This window comes from Strongylocentrotus purpuratus, unplaced genomic scaffold, assembly GCF_000002235.5.
Source record: "Strongylocentrotus purpuratus isolate Spur 01 unplaced genomic scaffold, Spur_5.0 spur5_scaffold_4, whole genome shotgun sequence".
NCBI classification, from domain to species: Eukaryota; Metazoa; Echinodermata; class Echinoidea; order Camarodonta; family Strongylocentrotidae; genus Strongylocentrotus; species Strongylocentrotus purpuratus.
This window is the reverse complement of record NW_022145610.1, coordinates 19,312,744-19,333,342: the sequence shown is the minus strand read 5'-3', so window position 1 is coordinate 19,333,342 and position 20,599 is coordinate 19,312,744. Positions and strand designations below refer to the sequence as shown.

Genomic DNA, 20,599 nt, shown 5'->3' with positions numbered 1-20,599 from the left:
ATCAGATTATCTAAAAATAAACTTGGCACAGGGGGGATGTATTCATTATGGCAGGATAAGAGTTAAAAAATTTCTAAAAGAAGTTTGTGGTACCTGACACCATGGATGTTCTTGATAGCATAGCTGATCTCCCTCCGAAGCTCTTTCTCGTCATACTCCATCTTAACTACCTCAAATGGAAACCTCTCATGGAAGATCCTGTTGATCCGGGCTCCTCCCGACAGCTCGTTGACGTTGATCTCGTCTCCGGAACCCTCGATGCGCTTCTCAAAGTTCACTCCAAAGTGCTGGACCATTCTATACAGGGATAAGAACGACATTGATAATAGACAACAAGAAACAATTAATACAAACAATAAACACAACATCAACAAGAAGAAATAAACACACACACGTACACACACATAAATAATAATAATAATAATATTGCTAACTTCTAATAATAATTATAATGAACGTTATTTATACAGCGCATATCACTAACACAAAGAAAGACCCTATGCGCTTAGAAGAGAAGGAAATAGAGATAGAGCAGAAAAGAAATGAACATTTATGCCTGATACATAAAAATAATTATTTGCAAACAACAATAATGATACGCTTCTAAAAAGCTCTATATAATAGCTGAGTAATTGACAGATATCTCAACTCATAAACCTCAGAGTTAACACCACAGTGCTGAACCATTCTCTCCAGGGCTAAGAACAATGACAAGCTGCATTTATACTAACATTTTGAAATATTCCAGACAGTGACATACATGTATCTACAGAGGGGAATGAGCCCTCCCAGTCAAATGGCAAAAATAAGGGGGGAGGGGGGGGGGGAGGGGGGGGGGGGGGGGGGGGAGGGGTAATAAAAAAATTTAAAAATAGTAAAGAAAGGTATAGGGGCAAAGGGGATGTGAAAATGATAGGACCCCTCCACACCCTTTGCCTAATCAGTGATTTTGTAAATTTGTATTTTCATATTTTATTCATCTCAAGAGACTAGCGCCAGTGAAACATATCACTTTAAAGTCATCATATTCCCTACACTAGCACTAGAGACTTCGGTGGTAAGTGCTTTATAAGCATCGTTTTTATCATTATTATTATTGTTGTTAACTAAGTTTGACTTACTGCAGCATTGCTTTTGTTTTCCTGGTGGGGTCGTCTGCACTGAAATTCTTGTATTCCGCGACCTCCTTCTCCATCGACAGCTCCTGAGCCTGCAGTCTGTTCCGAAGCGTGGGCAGTGAATCTCGGATGTGATTGGTCAGTTGCTGTCACATGCAAGAAAGAACAAAACCATGTATACGTCAAAGTGCGTCACAGAACCCCTGGAGGCGTTTCTCCTTTTATTCAATAAAACCCATACAATTCAAAATGACATTTCCACCCAACTTTCCAAATCAAACAATTAAAAATGTTTAAATGTCACTAAACTATTAACATTTTTTGACTTTTTTGTGCTTCACTATGATCAAAATAATAATAATAATGATATATGTCTTGTGAACCCAGGGTAGCCTCATCAGTATCAATAGTACTGTTCTCCCTGAGGGCCCTGCAATCATATCATTATAATCTTTTCCTATCTTTCAAAACTCTCTCAAAATTCTGTTGAAAAGGCATAGATTCATAGAGATTCCAACAGTACAAATATCACAAAGATATATTTTTTTCAAATTGCAGTCATTCTCTCAAGGATAGCATTCTTATGATCAGTCAATATGAGAAATAATAAATTTACTTATTAAAATAACAGGTAAACATAAATGATGTTCATAAAGTACCTTAAAGGCAACGTTTAACAATGTTTCCAATTTTACAAATCTGAGATGCATGGCGCTATGTGGTATCAGTGTCCGGACATGGTGAAATATTGAACCCAAACAAAATGGCGCTTCAAAATGATCATGAAGTGCTTAAAAATAGTAAAAATCTTTGAGTGACCGTTTTTTTTTACCATACCGGTTCTCATTTTCCCTAATAGACTGTAGTGTAATAATAAACGTTGGGAAAACGGTTTTTAAATTTCGAATTCCAATTTTTACTATCTTGATAATCAGACCAACGATCAGCTTCTAAAAGTCAAGGGATTCCTGACTGACCTAAAGGTTTACGATTATGATTGCAGCATGAGCTAAATACAAGATTTTGTTTAGAATCTGAGGCAAAGATACCCAATCCCTTTAAAGTGAAAGTTAATACATGCATATATATATATTTGTTACAGTAACAATTTGTTGTATACATGTCAAGTACACATCCTTATGACAAAGCCTCATCATGAAATTTTAGACCCGAGATATACATGTATATATTACAGCTCATGTTTCACCAGACATCTTGAACAGAAAAAGGTAAGGATATATACTCTAAGGGAGATTAAAACCAACTTGGTACAAAAGAAAACACTGACTCATTATTTCCTGTATATATGTAATTCAATCTATCAGCCACATGGTGAAGGATATATTATTACAGTAATGGAAGTTATTTCATCTCATAAAGGGATTGGGTATCTTTATCTCAGATTCTGAAACAAAATCCTGGATTTAGCTCATGCTGCAATCATAATTATAACCCATTAGGTCAGTCAGGAATCCCTTGACGTTTAAAAGCCGATAGCCCGTCTGATTATCAAGATATTCATGATTGGAAATCAAAATTTAATATTCTGTTTTCCTAATGGTTTTTACAACACTACAGTCTATTGGGGAAAATGAGTATGGTAAAACCGGTCACTCAAACATTGTTACTTTTTTTGAGGCACTTCATGATCATTTTGAAGTGCAATTGTGTCAGGGTTTCAATATTAATCCATTATATCACAGACACTGATAACACGTAGGGCCATGTATCTCAGATTTAACATTGTTAAACGATGCCTTTAAAGAGACGGTTGATTTCTGGGAAAGATTAACAATTAGTTGGTGAGCTGTCTCTTCTTCTTTTTAAATATCAGTTTGGAAATATATCATTGTACAGATGTTCCCTGAAAAGGATTGCTCATCAAATGTCCTCATATTTGACTAAAAACTAGGAAACCGCTGAACAGTTTGGAAATAACTTTCATGCCACATGTGTTTCAAGTCCTATGTACCCGTTTCGGTGTGCGGGCATGTGACTTTTAAGCGAGATTGTGTCAATTTCTTAATATCAATTTGATGATTCCAAACGCAACAGTCTACACCAATTACTACATAAGTACCGGTACTACATAATTAACATTTCCAAAGTGCTTCCCAAGACTTTCTTTCACAATGCACACCATAATCGCATGACCAAAACTTTATCTTTACAAAATCTAGATCGTACTCAAGCAGGAAATGAACAGAAATGTGAAAGTGAATGAGTATGTGATATATATATATATATATATATATATATATATATATATATAATGATGTCATTTCTTTCAATTTACACTGAAGTACAGTCCTCAGTTCTATTACACATTCTATCACATGTTCAAGGAGTAAGCCTGGGTATACCTCAAGTTCAAACTAATAGATATTTGGAGAGAAAAAAAATCATACAGACTCTGCAACGACTGCAATCCAACTGACTTTTTGCCATAGGAGGTAATTGTAATTGCTTGATCGGTTTGTTGTCAGTCTGGGGGGCGTTTCACAAAGATCCTATAAAGTCGAACTTAACTCTAAGTTGGACGTAAACATTATGGAGAGCCATTTGTAGCCTTAAAATGAAATATATTCAAAAGCAAAAATTCAAGTATTTTAGATTTTTCATAAATTTCACATCAAGAACATAAAATCTCCTTGATATTAAAAAATATGAATGATTTGAATCAACATTTTATGCCATTTAAAATGACTTTAACAAAATATTTTCAGAGATGCTAACGACTTTCAATAATTGTTAAGTTCAACTAAGGATCTTTGTGAAACACCCTCCTGGTGTTGGTCTGGTACCAGTCTCGTTGGTGTGAATTAGGTCTAATCGTTCATTCACTCTAAAATGGTACTTGTAACCCCCCCCCCCCCCCTCCTATGTTCATAAAATATTTACTATACCTGATTAAGGATTTTTTGCAGCCATGGAGTTCCCATCTTGTCAGCTATATGCCTGTATGACGGATGACTGAGAAAGAACTTGCGTTCAGCTGCGAGGGCAGCCTTTATGTCTTTCTTTCCCTCGATGTCTCGCTGCGACCTGTTCACGACACCGACGTAACCTGACATATAAACAGAAGAGATTTTGTTTGAATTATCAATTTTTTGATAGTATTGTCAATTTTAAGTTACAATACAACTTTTGATAATCCATCTAATTTTCAAAATGTACATGTATGTTCATGTGTTCTTTTATTGCGTAAAAAGTATTACTTTCCAACCATGATAATATCTGTATGTTCTTCCATTATGTTGTTCAATATGTATAACACCGTATTCTGTTGTTGTTTTTTACATTGATCCTTCAAAAGTGGAAAATAAAGTACAAGTTCAAGTTCGAGTTGATGAAATAAAGCTCAGGGCAATTGTCATCGAAGCAGGGGAGTGTTTCACAAAGACTAAGATCGACTTTAAATTGAACTTAACGTTGGCAGGCCATTCATGCCACTAGTTTCTATCATCGTTTTTAGCATTGGTTTCTCAAGGGACGTACCGATCGTGGTCACAAATCTACAGAATTTACCTTTTGTGATAGTTCATTATTGAAGGAAAAATAGTATCTAAAGATCAGAATTGAGAGACCAAAGGTGAGAGCAACCAGTGGCATGAATGGCCTGCCATAGTTATGTCCAACTTAAAGTTGATCTTAGTCTTTGTGAAACACTTCCCTGATGTGGGATGGATGATGACTGACCTCTCCTGAGTGGTAGAAGTTTGTTCTCCAGGATGTCCTTAGCGTCTGTTCCATCGTCCATCAGATCTAGCTTGGTGATGACACCGATGGTACGCACACCTAATCAACAGAAGGGTTAGAAATTTGAAAATCAAATGCTACAATGTTATTTTTTTATTTTATAAATGTAATGCTTCCTGGGAGAAAGTTCAATTGTTTAAACATATTTGTGGCTTACACCCAGTAAATAAGATTGATTGATCAATCTGTAATTGAAAAACAAGTTAGAAAAAATCTTGGAACCAGCAGGATTTGAACCTGTCATCTTGTAGAGTCGCTGTCCGGCAAGCAGTAGATGGCAGGTTCAAATCACGCTGGTTCCAAGTTTTTTTCTGACGTGTTTTTCAATGACAGATCAATCTTATTTACTGGGGGTAAACCACAAATGTGTTTAAACATTTACAATGTTATTGTTGCACAAGAAATTAATGCAAGAGAAGACAGGAATATAGCATCTGATGATAATGTATACAAATGTCACTGCAAAAGATGTAACATCAAGATTTGTATTTCTTCGCTAAGATTGTTAACTGAAGTGTACAAAATACCCCCCCCCCCCCCTTGATTTAAATCCCAAGACAACTGTCATATGAACATAACTATCCCTAGATTTAAATTCCAAGACAACTGTCCCGTGTACACACTACCACTTGATTTAAATCCAAAAACAAATGTCATATGAACACAACTACCTCTTGAGTTTAATCCCAAGAAAACTGTCCCATGAACACATCTACCCCTTAGGCACCCCTCTTAGGATGTAGTTAGGTATTTTACAATTATTAAAAGGGAATTTATATTATTAAAGGTAAGCTAAGCAATCAAGAAATCAATCACTGCATAATTCCTTGAGGAGATTTCCTAGCAATCAGGGGGGGGGGGCATTTCACAAAACTTGTCATCAGTGACAAATGACAGTTTTGGTTATAAGCTACAAAAATCCTTGCTTCTGATTAGTTATCAGCAGACTTGTCACTGTTTTTGTCACTTGTCATTGAAAAAAGGCGATGTGAAACGGATCCCTGGGGGGGGGGGGGCGTTTCACAAAACTTGTCATCAGTGACAAATGACAGTTTTGGTTATAAGCTAGTGAAATCCTTGCTTCTGATTGGTTATCAGCAGACTTGTCACTGATTTTAGTCATTTGTCACTGATGACAAGTTTTGTGAAACAGGGCCCAGGTCCTACCTTTTGGGTCCACTTCCTTGGCCACCTTGAGGGCGTCCGAGTTGGCCAAGTCCTGGTTAGCAGGAGAGACGGCCAGGATGAGGGTGCTCTCGTTGGTCACAAACTCCATGACCATGCTGCGTATCTGGATCTCAATGTCCACCGGCTGGTCTCCGACGGCTATCTTGGTCATACCCGGCAAATCTACCAGGGTCAGATTCAGTACTGTATTTCAGAGAGAAAGAGAGAGACCGTGTTTAACGAGAAGGTTGAGTTCTAGGAAGAGGTGAAAAATAATTTGTGAGTGTTATCGATTGTTATTACACAAGTGTGGAAGAACATCAGATAAAAAATGTTCCCTAAAAAGCATGGCTCTTCAAATGCCTTCATGTTTTAAATATGGCATGTAACATCGTAAAAATCAGGACAGATTTGTTTACGCCATGTGTTCGTGTAGTCCCATACTTTTTTTGTACAGTGTTTGTTACTTTACCAAGACTTGGCCAAATTTCTTATCATTTTGATGATTCCAGAACCTTGCAATACACACAAATACTTATATGCTAGATGATCAACCTTTTCTGATCGATTTCACACCGTTTCTTTCACAATGCAATCGCTTGACCAGAACTCAACTTCATCTTTAAAAATGGGAATAGAAATTTATTTGAATTCTTCAACTCTTAGACTGCCAGTGGTTTCACTTCAGGGATGCCAGTTAGAATTGATCAGAGGACCTGAAAATCGCCTACCCTGTAGAATGAGCCATTTTGTACACAAAAAAGCCTAAACTATAGTCTAAAAATAACTTGCCAGGGCCTGGATTCAGACTATTGCCTGAAAACTGGCATCCCTGTTCACTTTACATATAAGCCCTCTCCTATTGCTCCCAATGTTTTGGACAAAAAGACAAGCCTTTAACCAAACACTTCTCATCCTTGTACGTAAATATATTAATTGTGGATTCTCTTTCAATGAATTTGAATTGAAATGATTTTATTATTTGTATTGGCATTTTGTGGGGGGGGGGGGGTGTTTGAATAGGAACATGTGAAATCATCACCAAACTTTAACAAAACAAAATAAAACAAACCAAACCAAAAAGAAACAAAGAAAAGTTGAAAATATATTGCTATTGGTGCCAAAATACTTTCCCGGGTTTCTTGGCATATAATCCTTGACACATTCAATTCATGTGCTGATTGGCATCTATAGTATGCATCAAGATAATCAGTAACACTAACAGTGATGTCATTGAGGTATAATTACATTTGTATGCGGTCAATGTACAGTATCTACCGGGTAATATATTTTACAACAGAAAACCTCAATACACATTTCTCCTCTCTCCAGTGTAACTCAGAGTCAAAGTGTCCTTGTATGTCCTTGTGTACAGTATGTTGGGGTGGGGTACCAAGATTCATTTTATTATACACCTTAGTTTCCTCCTGAGTCATGATTGAATATTTGGTCTAATTGTATGTTTTTTTGTAGGGCAGGTCCAAGCTATTTGCTTTGTGACGTACGGGACATTCAGAGACTTTAAACAAGAAATAACAATGGATGACATTATTTATATGACTACATGTATCTTTTGGTATGAGTCTGTGGCTATTATGGGCTAGTTCATTTGTGGAAAGTTTTAGTTCTGACCAATTCATAAATTAATTTTTAATGTAATTAATGTGCTGCGTGACGTACGGGACCAGAGAATTTCTGACTTTTTCGAAAATAAGTTCATCATAAAAGTTCTCTGAATTTATTAAGTTATGAGATTTATGGTAATAATATCTTAATTCATTATGGAATCAAGCATTAATCACAACTATTACCATATTTTTCTGACCTTTCGTTATTATGTAATGTACTAAAACATAAATGTGTGCATGTGACGTACGGGACACGTGACGTACGGGACAACTTTTCCCTATGGGAAAATGCATTGAAATGGAGAATTTTTGTCAAAATTTGTTAAATGTGAACAATTTTAACTTAAATCAGTGACAATTAGAGTGTTTTAGATCCCAATTAGATCCTCTGACCATCACTTAATATCATCTGTGTTAATTTATGAGGTAAATCAATACAAATATTACTTTAACAAAGAAAACAAATTGAATTAATATTCATACACACTGTATTACCATTTTTATTCCATTTACCCATCTATCATGTGCAGTCATGCTTCTTTTCTCATTTCTTTTATCCATTCCATTCAACATTGCAAAATGTTTTTAAACAATAATTAATGAAGAAGATGAACTTGAACTTGAAAACTTTTCTTTAAACTTGTTTGAAACACAGGGGCACATTTGGCACATCATATTTTGTCAAAGAACATTTCTTATGTTCTAAGTGTTTGTGAACAAAGATACATTAAAAATATGAAGTCTTTTCTTCATAGCTTGTTTGAATTATTTGATATTAATATCATAGAATTTTGAAGGAATTCAAAGATAATGCTGGACATATTGTCTTTTTTATATCCTTTTATCACAAATTAGAACATGTATATGTTGCTGTCATATATTCAAGAATTTTGATGTACATTTAAATGTACCCTACATGTTTGTGAAAGATGGATACAAAAATATAAATCTTGAATGTATTTCGTATTGATTAAAACATCTTATTAACACCACCAGACATAAGAAATTAAAACCCTAAAGGTTTGTGTGACCTTTTCCAAAATTCAAAAGATTAATTTAAAGCAAACTCAACAAAAATGCATGGGTGTAAAAGTGATAAAAATCTTAAGTGGGTGAGAGTGTGAAATACTCAAAAAGGCTATCCTTCCTTAAAAGTTATGATTTAGTTTTTAGGAGATCAGAATTCCGAGCTGGCTCCATACATACATACATGTACAGTGCATGCTGTAATCCTTTACCATCATATATGACATTTAAATAGAATATAAAAAAACCTCACATGGAGAGCTTGATAGCATACATGTGCTATTCTTACCTGCAGCATCTATGAGTTGTAAAAGCCAGCTTCTGGTGCATCCACTACCATATAGTTTCATTAGACTCATTCCAGGAACTAGTACACTATTATGATTTACATATTTAGCATCCTGCCAATGTTGGAGACATCAACTAACAAAATACCAAAGTTGATAATACCAGGGGTCTGGCTTGAAGACTAATTACATTAACAACAATTACATAAAACAACAACAAAAGTACAAACAAGTAAATTCCTAGAAGGGACCCAGTTGGAATGTTCATATATCCCTGTATACAACAAGTTTCCTAACACAGTATACATGTATATTCTCCTTTTGGTCATTTCCTTTTTCACATCTCGCATTGGTTTTATATGGGGTTGTCCCGTACGTCACTAATTGTCCCGTACGTCACATTTATTAATTTGATTATGTAATCAACACAGAATTTTTGAAATTTTTGTTAAACCTATTTTTTGTTAGGTATTCATCTAAATTAGAACTTCCTAGAATATCTTTAAAAAAAAAATTATTTTCATAATAAAAATTAAACAAATTATGATCAAATTGTGACGTACGGGACATCACACTTTGGCAAGCCTTTTATTAACCGGGCGCCGGGCGATTTTTACCCTACGGTCCCTGACTTTTGGCGCCCGGTAAGACGGGGAAAATGAGTACCGGGCGCCGGTCATTTTTTATTTCTGGCGCCCGGTCTGGGAGAATTAACATTTTCTGTTTCATAAACTTCCACATGTCTAGCACTAAATGTTCACAAATGTGACAAAAACTTACTTGATACAAGTTAAACGTGGACTGAATGAACCCTAACAAATCATTATAATGAGAATCCTAATTAAAATCGCCCAGAAACAATTGCAGCACGAATACGAGCGGCCGCTATTTCCTACTCCTAGCGGAGAACGGAGCACACAATACAGGGGATGTACACCACTCAAAGACGAGCGCATTTCCCCAGCCCAGGCCATGCATACACACACAAATGACATCAGTGCTGTACTGCAGTACACACACAGTGTCAGTACAAGAAAGTCTCGATGTAACTTCCAAAAATCCATCCCAAAAGCCAAATTTTGCTGTCAAAAATGCGGAATCGGAGCCATATTTCCAAAGCTCACGGGGATTAAGCCCAGTTTTAAGAAACAGTTTCATCAAAATAGCGCTAAAAATCAAGAAATCAGCGATTTTATTACCAGTTTTTTTTACCTATCGCATGCCCCTCGAATGTAATGGTATCTTCAAAAAGGCAAATGAAAATCAAAACACCGGATCTGCTGATGCATTGACTTTATGTACAAAGTTGATTGCAACTCCAGACTTGCCTTGATTCAGCGGCCCTCGTACTCATTGACTAAAATAATAAAATAATGGACTTTTCTGATAAAATAGGTAAATATATTTAACAAATCTTTTTTTTAAATTTTCGAATTATTGTTATTATTATTATTATTATTATTATTATTATTTTTTTTTTTTTTTTTTTTTTTTTAAGTGACAGGTCGGCCGTTCTCAATGATTGAATGCGTTTTTATCCAAAGAAACATGAATGCAATAGCATTTTATAGGGAAAATAACAAAAACGTAAAACAGGCATAATATTTTTTTTCACCTAAAATATGTTTTTTCAAGCTGAATAATATGTTTTTTTGAAAGCGACAGGTTGGAAGCTCTGCATTGTCATTATAGATCTGGTTTTTCTTAAATATTTTTGTATAGAAATAATTTAATTCCCCCCTTCCCAACATTTTTAACATTTAACGGCATGAAAATAGTATTAAACATGAACTACAAGTACAACAACTACAAATGACAGATTTATCTAAGGTATGAGTGATTTAATATTAGAGTGCTCAAAATTTAAACTAGAAATTCAACTACCGTATGTATAAATAAAAGGTAACGTTTAACAAATAATTTAAAAGAATACGGTACATATTTTCATCAATTTTGGAAACGGCTCCTGGTCCTGGAAAACGGCTCCCGGTTCCCCAAAAAAAATAAGGACCGGGAGCCGCTTTTTCAGATATTTGGCTCCCGGTCTGCTTTGACTTAATAAAAGGCTTGCACTTTGGAACCTACCTCATTTGCATAATTAATTAATTTTGAAAGTTTTTATATTTTTTTCCTATTTTCTAGCATGATGGTCTTCATGTCCTGAGATATTTAATTTTAAACAAATAATTCAAATGAGATACAAAAATAAAAATGTAATGTCCCGTACGTCACGCTAATTAATACAAATCGAAGTTCGTGACCTTGGCACTCTTCGTATTTTGATAATTTTTTAAATTTTTTATCAGATTCATAAAATTCATAGTTTCAGCTTTAAAATGAGGTAAAGTTTGTTAAATATATATAAAGATGAAATTTGACCCCCAGAGGGGACAATAGCTTGGACCTGCCCTGTAATGTATCGTAGTATGAATGAATCAGGGGGGGGGGGGGTCCTGAACTAATTTAAATTAAATTGTTATAATACATATTCTGCAATTGTTTGTCATTAATTGCTGTCATGAACAAGTATATTTTCCTATGTTATGAATATATGTTTTGAACTGTATTGAGAATTGTGTTGTTATTAATGTTTCAACAAAAAAACAAATAGCCAACACAGTGCACATCATCACATGTACATACATGTGGACTAGCATTAGAATACACACATACATTTGCACATTACAATGTACATGTCTTGTAAACATACAAACAATCATTGCAGTTATAAATGACTGATCTGCATTACACCTCTTCCTACTTGCACATTGTACACCCATCCTTTCAACACAATACATACATGTACATATATATACCGGTACACTGTACATGTACATGCTCAACACTTATAGAAAGAATAGGCCTGCCCTTGGCCTTGAAAAAACACCACATGCTGGCATACTGAAACAATTTAATCAATACCTCATATATTTTAATAGTATTTCCAATTTCCCATGATAGAGAAACTGATCTTTGAGTTTATTCAGCCTTGCACAAAAATCGGTCTCGAAACAATTTGTGGGGAGTTCAATTTGAATAACGTGATTGAACCTAGCTTTCGGTTTCTTTCAATCAAAAGCTACATGTAGATGGGTTTCTTTTTTCTTTTTGTCTACAACACTCGGACAGCCACATCTGTCAATAGTAACAAAAGCAAAACACATCGCACTCCATGTCATATATTTCTCAACCACTACATGTACTTCATAAGCTGTTTAAATCATAAAAAAAGAATAGATGATAGGGACTGTTATCGTCTAGTGGATAAGTTTAATATCAAACTGTTTTTTTTAAAAATCATAATGTAGATATATGTAAAAGTACAGGGTTCGACTTCCTGTCGTAAATCTTAAACTACACCTGTACATGTTACAATTTTGATGGCTTCAAAAGTTAAATGTTTTTTCCTTATTGTACATGTAATATAATATACAACATAATTAATCATTCTGAACAGTTTTCCAGCATTGCACCATTGCAGCGCTCAGTCTACGTGGACCTCTTAAAATAGATTGTGCATGAAGACTATTTAACAGTCGATACTCTCAATTAGTGCTCAACATGTCAGATCCAACAAGAAGGCCTCTCATCATTGAAAGGTCATCTGACACCTACACAAGCACCACAATCTTAATCGACTCTTCCCCTACCTACCCCTTCCTCCTCCATAAAACAGGCTTTGAAGTAACGACCGGTAGTGGTAAAATTGCGGTTCAAGGGTTTTGGGTGCAAAATATCCATTCAATATTGTTTAAATATTGCCTTCAGAGGTTTAGATGGCAATACTTCAACCTAAATTCGCAGAAAAATGAAATGGAAGCTCTTATTACCAATCATGTGAAAGAATGTTTTGACTAATACGTGATGAATTTGATGATACAAATTTTGCAGGGAAACCGCTACTAACTGATATATTTGGTAAATTATTATATTTATCCGGACTGGATAGATATTGCGTAGTCCCACATACATGTACATCTTTCTGTGTACAGTGCTTGTAACTTTACTATTAAAGACTGTACCAAATTTCTTATCATTTTGACGATTCCAGAACCTTGCAGTACACACCAATACTAGTTATATGCGAGATGATCAACCTTTTCTGATCGATTCCACAACGTTTCTTTCACAATGCAATCGCATACCCAGAACTGATCTACAGGTATACCTTTAATTAAAGGATAATAAGTCTTACCGTTGGGTGAGTAAACTCGAAGGTTGATTGGAACATTAGAGATTCCTTTGTTGCTGCCGGTAACCCGATCGGTCTCGGCTTCAATCTCCTTGCGAATCTCATCAAAGTCAGTGAATTTCTTCCCTTTGCAGTGCAGAAATTCTCCATATTCTGAGGGGGGATATTTCAAGAATAAAATACCAATCAAGATTCATGATATTTTCGTAGAGAAAAGCAATGGAATAAACAATTGTTGAACTGTGTAGTGAAACATATTGCTTCAAAAAGGTAATTCAATTATTATCTTCAACTACAACATGTTAATCAATAGTGCCAAGTTTACAATTTGGAGTGGACTATTAGGCTATTATTATTATTATTATTATTATTACATGTACTATGTAAACCTTCTCTGGTAAAATATTCCCCCCCCCCTGATAATATCAACATTAGAAAGTTAATAAAAATAAGAATATGGAATTACAAATTATAGCAAGGTATGGAGTGTACATGTACATGTATACTATAATTCATCTTAAATCAAAGAAGAATAGAAATACATTTGAAACCTCTAAGAATTCAATGAATTATTGCCATTGCTTGAGTTACAATAGGGACATGTGCATGTATAGAATGGCAAGTTCATGTGTACATACGTATATACAGCTGTACATATTTAATCTCGTCTTTTGTTGCATATAAATATATACAACACATGTACATGAGTCATTGAATGACAAATTACTAAAAATAGCATTCAATGATTTCCAACACATTTAGTACAAATGATCACATCATTGCAATCAGGTTGTATGTCTGCCTTTTAATACTGCATGTGACCCTATAAATAAACACATGAGTAACACATGTGCAGATTATTGAACACAAAATATCAGGTTGCTAATGCCGACAAGGAGTGCTGCCCTGTTTAATACAAATATGTTTCCGGTACAGTTGATTAAATCTGTAAATGTCATGTAGGGACTAAATGTACAACTTGCATGTACGCCAATATGAAACAGTTTTTACATACTTAGAAATATTATACTCCCTCATCCTTGGTGTAGGATTTCAATATAAAAAAGAAAGTGAATAAAGAACAGAGAGTGTTATTTTATTTATATTACATGGGGGTTGTTTCACAAAGTTCCTAAGTCGAACTTAACTCTAAGTTGGACTTAAAATTTATGGAGAGCCATTTGTAGCCTAAAAATAAAATATATTCAAAAGTTAAAATTCAAGTATTTTAGAGATTTTATAAATTCCACATCAAGAACATGAAATCTCCTTGACAAAAGAAAATATGAATGATTTGAATCAACATTTTATGCCTTTTAAAATAACTTTTACAAAATATTTTCATGGATGCTAACAGCTTTCCATAATTGTTGAGTCCAACTAATAGAGATAAGTTTGACTTAGGATCTTCGTGAAACACCCCCATGGACTGCATGTCACCACATAAAGGATTGAAATCTACCTGTTTTTGAATTGTTGAGTTGGAGGACGAGAGGTCGCCTGGTCACAATGCCTGAACCACGAGGAAGGAAATCTCTGTAAAATACGAAGATGACAGAAAGATTAATTGTCAAATTCAAGAAAACAGAAGGAAGGAAAATTGAAAATGTTGGTGTGAACCTGATACAGGGCTCTTATCAGCTGCCAATATTTACATGTACCAGTACCGCATTCACACGTACACAGACAGTTTTCTTCATTTTCCTTAAAGGAAACCTCACCCCAAGAAGTAACTTTAGGGTTGGTTCCCTTTAACATCCTTCATATAACTTCTACTCCACCTACATACAGTACACGTACAAGTCATGCTTTTAAAAGTATACTGGTACCATACATGTTTGTTAATGTACAGTGTTGATCAAGGGTGGTTATGGGTTTTAGTTTTTTTAAATAAATTACATGTACATACAGTATTCTACTTAAGCCTCGGTCACAAATGCCATTGCGAACTGCTTTGAACGCCGTACAAACGATTTTCAGACAATGGAAATTCGGGAAGACAATGGAAAAACATGGAGATTCGTACGAAATTATCGTTCGTACGAACCTTTGTGACCATAGCATTAGTAAATCAAAATACTTTTCTAAATCAAATAGCCATAAAATATCTATTGTTGTGTCAGGCTTTCAAAAATATGTTTTCCTGTTCAACTACATTATAAAGTAGATTCCAAATTTTGGGAGTTATTGATCATTCTTTCGTTTTCTGAAAATCTGTGGCTGTTATTTGTAACAAAGTTTATAAACAATAAACAATATAAACACATACTGTATCAAATTAAAAACAAAGCCAAGCTACAGTTTTGACCCTTCCATCCTTTTTTTGTTGTTGAAGACTACATGTAGTTGGGTTAGAGTAGAACCAAGCGCGCTATAAGTTAACTGTTTTACATTGATTGAATGTACATGTACATGTAAACAAACCATTCTTGGGCTACACACTGTACATACATGTAAATGTAACATGCATGAAGATGTACACAAAACTGCAATCAATGCACACTGTTTAAATTATTCAACTTTCAGATCACTAAACTGCTGTCCTCACTCATACATAATCCACATTGATAAGTTAGGATCATATCAATGAGCTCAGCTGTTCGATGCTGATCTCTCATTATCCATAGGGAATTCAGATAGGTCGATAGGAGAAGACAGTGACATGATATACAGTGTACAGTATGCAGACTGCAGAGCAGATTTATTTTTGACGACCTCTGTTACAGAGGCTGAGCATTGGAGTCTGCCCAAATCATCTTCTTTCTCTAATAATTTAATGAAACGTCAAAGCTTCCGCGCTCCGCAAGGCCCACCCCCCCCCCCCTGGCCCTTGGGAGCTGCTTACTGTTCCCAAGCATATTCGGGGGGGGGGGGGATCATACATGTATTTCACATGGCTAAACAGCCTACATTTGTTTGTATTTGTTTGTTAGCATTTAATTAGAGACTTCGGTGGAAAGTGCTTCATAAGCACCGTTTTATCATTATTATTGTTAAATAATAATAATAATATGTAATCGGTTTCATTGTGTTAGAGAAAGAAATGAACATGTACATATATATGCCGTATACCATACATAATACAAGGTGTTTTTTACATTCTGTCCGCCATGCGATGTGTTATATTTACATGTAAATGTACATGTGCATGATGAAGTGCTGTAAAAGTAGAAATATTCGCAGTACATTCATTTTCACGGATTTTGCGCTAAGAACGGATGGAAAGCACGAATTTTAGAACTCGCGAATATGTTTTGGGGTTGCCTTTGGAGAATACATGTAAAGCCCCAGTCCCATATAAAGCCGGACCAGCACGGACGAGCACGAACCACTCCGGACCATCCCGGACCATGGTCTGGGGTGATCCGGGATGGTCGGGGATGTTTTGTTCAAACAAGTGTGATGCTTTAAAAGCTACAGTCCCATATACGTCCCGGACCGTCCCGGACCATCCCGGACCACATCCGGGGTGATCCGGGATTCGGTCCGTGTTGACACCGTGTTGGCACCGGGGTGGTCCTGGATGGTCCTGGATGGTCCTGGATGGTCCTGGATGGTCCTGGGCGGTCAATACCTCACTCCCGGACTGCCACGGAACAACACGGACCGCCCCAGCGCCACTACGGATGACCCCGGACCCAGCACGGTGGCTACACGGATCACCCCGGATCAAACTATTGTCCCGGACCGTCCCGGACCACCCCGGCAGTTTTTGACCGTCAAAAACATCCTGGGTCGACTCCCGGACCGCCCAGGACCATCCAGGACCATCCAGGACCATCCAGGACCATCCAGGACGACCCCGGTGCCAACACGGTGTCAACACGGACCGAATCCCGGATCACCCCGGATGGGGTCCGGGATGGTCCGGGACGGTCCGGGACGTATATGGGACTGTAGCTTAACTTTAGAAGCTCCATGTATTTACACAAAATCAATATCACAGGCTTTTGCAGAGTGGGGGGTGGGGGCTTTTTTCCCCTTCTTAATAGTAAAAAAAAGAAGACGGGAGGGGACGTTATTTGGTCTTATATTAAATGGCCCTCAAATTAATTCCTGGTTTCATCATCAGTATTAGTATTTGCAAAGTAATTATAAGGCCATTACGTTGATCCGGTCTCAGCCTCATTTTCCTAAATTGGCGCCTACAAGGGCCCTTCTGATTGGCTATCGCTGGCTGCCATTCATTCAACATTATAAATATTAGTGCGAGGAGAAAGCGATATACCCTTTGATCTTGTACCAAAATCGTGATATTCTAGTCAAACCTTCTATTTTTTTTACGATTTTTTTCAGCATCCTTAAAAGGTTAAGTATTTTACTTCAGTTTGAAAAATTCGAATTTTTGTCATATATTTAAGGTTCAAAGTACGAACTGGCAAGTTGTACTGAATTGTTCGTCAATTTTTTCTTCTTTCTATTGTGTACCCATGGCTATGCTAAGTGTGCGTCAGTATGTGTGCAGTGCATCACCTGTTGAAAGCATGACATATATGTCAGTGTGTTAAATGTAATATTACGTATTGGCATTGTTATTGCGCTCTTTGCTTACAATAAGTATAAAGTGAGCCCTCTCTCACTTAAATTAAAAACCGCACGAGCGGATCGGCCAATGAGAGCGCGTTATCTGATTTTATCTCACTGTACAGCGCTCAATGCCTATAAAAGTTCTACCTTCTACTACTACAGTAGTACTCTGTTAACTAGATTAAACGTATTAAAAAAAGCAGAAATACGAAGTTGCAAACCATCCAGAGACTCCTAATAAATTGCGATACTTGTTGATTAGGCCATGTAAAATTAATTTCATGTTGATCGTCCCCGCCCGCTTCCTTTTGGGGGGCCGCCTCCTATTTTTTGTTATTTGTTTTTTGTTTTTGTTTTTTTTTTAATTTTTGTTGTTGATTTTTTTGTTATTTTGTTATTTTTTTGAAAGAAAAATAACATGAAAAACACTGCTAAAATGGCTCTATTTCTGATTTAAAAAAAAAAAAATTGTCGGCGGCCATCTTGAAAAAAAATAGCCTCGACTGTCAGGGAAAATGTACCGAGCGGCCATTTTGAGCGGCCATTTTGAAATATCAAATATCAAATAACATGTTACACCCTCCTCCTCATTTTCAAAAAATCCGGACGATCAACATGTAATCAATTTTACATGGCCTTACTTATAATCATTACATAATTTTTATTTTCAGTTTTCTTTATGGATATTTAAGGATAACTGATTTTCTTATAAAACTGAAGATATGGCGTAGAGTCTATATACTCAATACTGAATGAACACCATTAAACTAGTATTACCAACGGCAACAACAGTATCTGTCAACTAGACCCTAGTTCTTTTGTAGGTTTCTAAATTTTGCAAACGAGCAAATTCAAAAGAAATCAAGTATTTTTCATATTTTATTTCAGTGAAAAAAAAAAACAATAGTGTAAAAAGAAGCCAGAAGGCTGAAGAAAAATGCTTAGAAAAAAAAATGTATAATATGCCAAAGCCCACAACAAACAAAATCCCGGAAGCCGGAAGTCCAGTTGTTGCCGAAGACTAATGCCTGTAATGCTCGCCGCACCTCGGGCTTGCCTCGGCAGTACCGCTATACACAGCGGCGGTGCACTGAAGGCAGGGCCAGGGCTAAGGGCTCACTACAGGCAACATACACCCGAGCCTAGCCCGCACGATAAATGATCCAGCACCGAACAGTATCATCATCGCATATTTCATTTTAAGTATAGTATTGATACCTACAAATAGTTGAAATAACATTCAATGAATACTTCACATATTTGAAAATCGAATTAATAGACGTGATATTTGTAAAGATACATACAAATGGAAGGAATTAAATGTCAGTACATTGGACTTTTATCGATTGAATGAGGGCCGAATTTCAGCACGGAGTTACCATTGACCATAACATAACTCACCGTCCAACAAAATTTTCGAGTACACTGCTTTTCCCTGCGCTCTGACCGCCAACGACGGCAATTTGTGGTAAATCCAATAGACCACCACCTCCAATAGCAGCAAATGCATCTTGCAACCGATTTACAACCGGAATCAAGTCTTCCATTCCCCTATTCCCCATGATTACAAGTTAAATTTCTTCCACTCTCACGTAAATATTATGTACTCCTTTCGACTGCAAAATCCTATGATGGCCGCCTCCCCTTGCGCATGCGCAACTCAGCAAGCAGCATACGATTAACTCATTGTCATCATTTGAACGCTCTCCCAATAATTGTACGGTACAGTACATTTGGATAGCATTGCACGATTTTAACAACTTCAGGCACAACAATCTTCTAATTGCCTTTACCATTTTTACACTGACGTCATTCGTTATGTGTCATTATCATGCATTACCCTCCCAACTTTTCTTACTAGGTTTATAACCAGGAAATAAACATTCCATTCCATAGAAAACGAGACGTTTGTTTTTTCGATGTATATCCTTGTTACTTTGTTATTTTCATGTGTTTCCCTGCTATCTTTTCTTACTGAGCAAGAAGAGCCTATTTTTGTGCGATAAATTAGGCTCAATCGGGGCTCAACCCGGGAGAGGCTCATGAAAACGGAGTGTTAAGTCAATTATTGCAATCGCACATTAAATTTGAATGGGCCTATTCGTGAGAAATCATTCAAGAGCAGCATTTTCCTTTATCATAATGATCATGCCAGGGGCGGATCCACGTAGCGATTTTTCCGGCCCGCCCCCCCCCCCTAGCCCCCTGAAAACGGTTTAAAAAAATAGGATAATAACGTAAATTTAGCCTTTTTAAAAACAAAAAACAAAAGCGGCCCCCGACAAAACAATATGCATATTTTGCTTGTATAATTATGTGCTATTAACACCCCCACACCTCCCCCCTTATTCACCGGCCAGCTGAGTCGGCGCTGAATTTTGCATGAAAAACTGGACCCCCCCCCCCCTCACACACAAACAAAAATGTGCTCTTACCCCCAAGGTCAAGATATTAATTTAACTATAAAACAATGTTTCTTGACTAAAATCGACCGATTGGCTATTTCCATTTGGAAATTATATATCACAACTACATATTCTGAGATTTTCATGGTCACAGCTACCATTGTATGGCCGTAGGCGCTATTTGAAAATTATCGAGATTTACCGGGAGCACGTGCGCTAAATTTAGATATTCAATTTTTCTCGAAAGCAGAAGTGTTTTAGTAGCTAAATTTTTTAGTACTTATAAAACATCCACAGGGGCATTCTAATATTTTAAAATTGTAAAAAATCACTATCCAGCCAATTTTCAAAATTTCCCAAAACTTTCTAATACCTTTAATTTTTAGTAGAGTGATACATGTCTCTCATACCCCGAGAGGGGGTCGATAGGGTCAATAAAATCTTACAATATTATAATCTTACCAAGAGGACAAAATACGAAATTGAAATA

At 36.3% G+C, this 20,599-nt stretch overlaps 1 protein-coding gene across 4 annotated transcripts in view; it reads right to left on the bottom strand.

The window, feature by feature from the left end:
• LOC765161 (dynamin-1) overlaps positions 1–19,361 on the bottom strand; it is a 49,869-nt gene extending 30,508 nt beyond the window's left edge. For 3 of the 4 annotated variants that reach the window (XM_030997584.1, XM_030997582.1, XM_030997583.1), the window contains exons 1-8: positions 19,106–19,361; positions 14,640–14,713; positions 13,181–13,330; positions 6,045–6,248; positions 4,818–4,916; positions 4,025–4,185; positions 1,122–1,264; positions 94–297 (exon numbers count right to left, since the gene is read on the bottom strand). In XM_030997584.1, coding sequence (XP_030853444.1) covers positions 94–297; positions 1,122–1,264; positions 4,025–4,185; positions 4,818–4,916; positions 6,045–6,248; positions 13,181–13,330; positions 14,640–14,713; positions 19,106–19,266 — 1,196 coding nt within the window. In that variant the 5' untranslated portion in view covers positions 19,267–19,361. The remainder of the gene's footprint in view (positions 1–93; positions 298–1,121; positions 1,265–4,024; positions 4,186–4,817; positions 4,917–6,044; positions 6,249–13,180; positions 13,331–14,639; positions 14,714–19,105) is intronic. The other variant, XM_030997585.1, reaches the window with a different exon arrangement.
• Between the last annotated feature and the right edge of the window lie 1,238 nt (positions 19,362–20,599).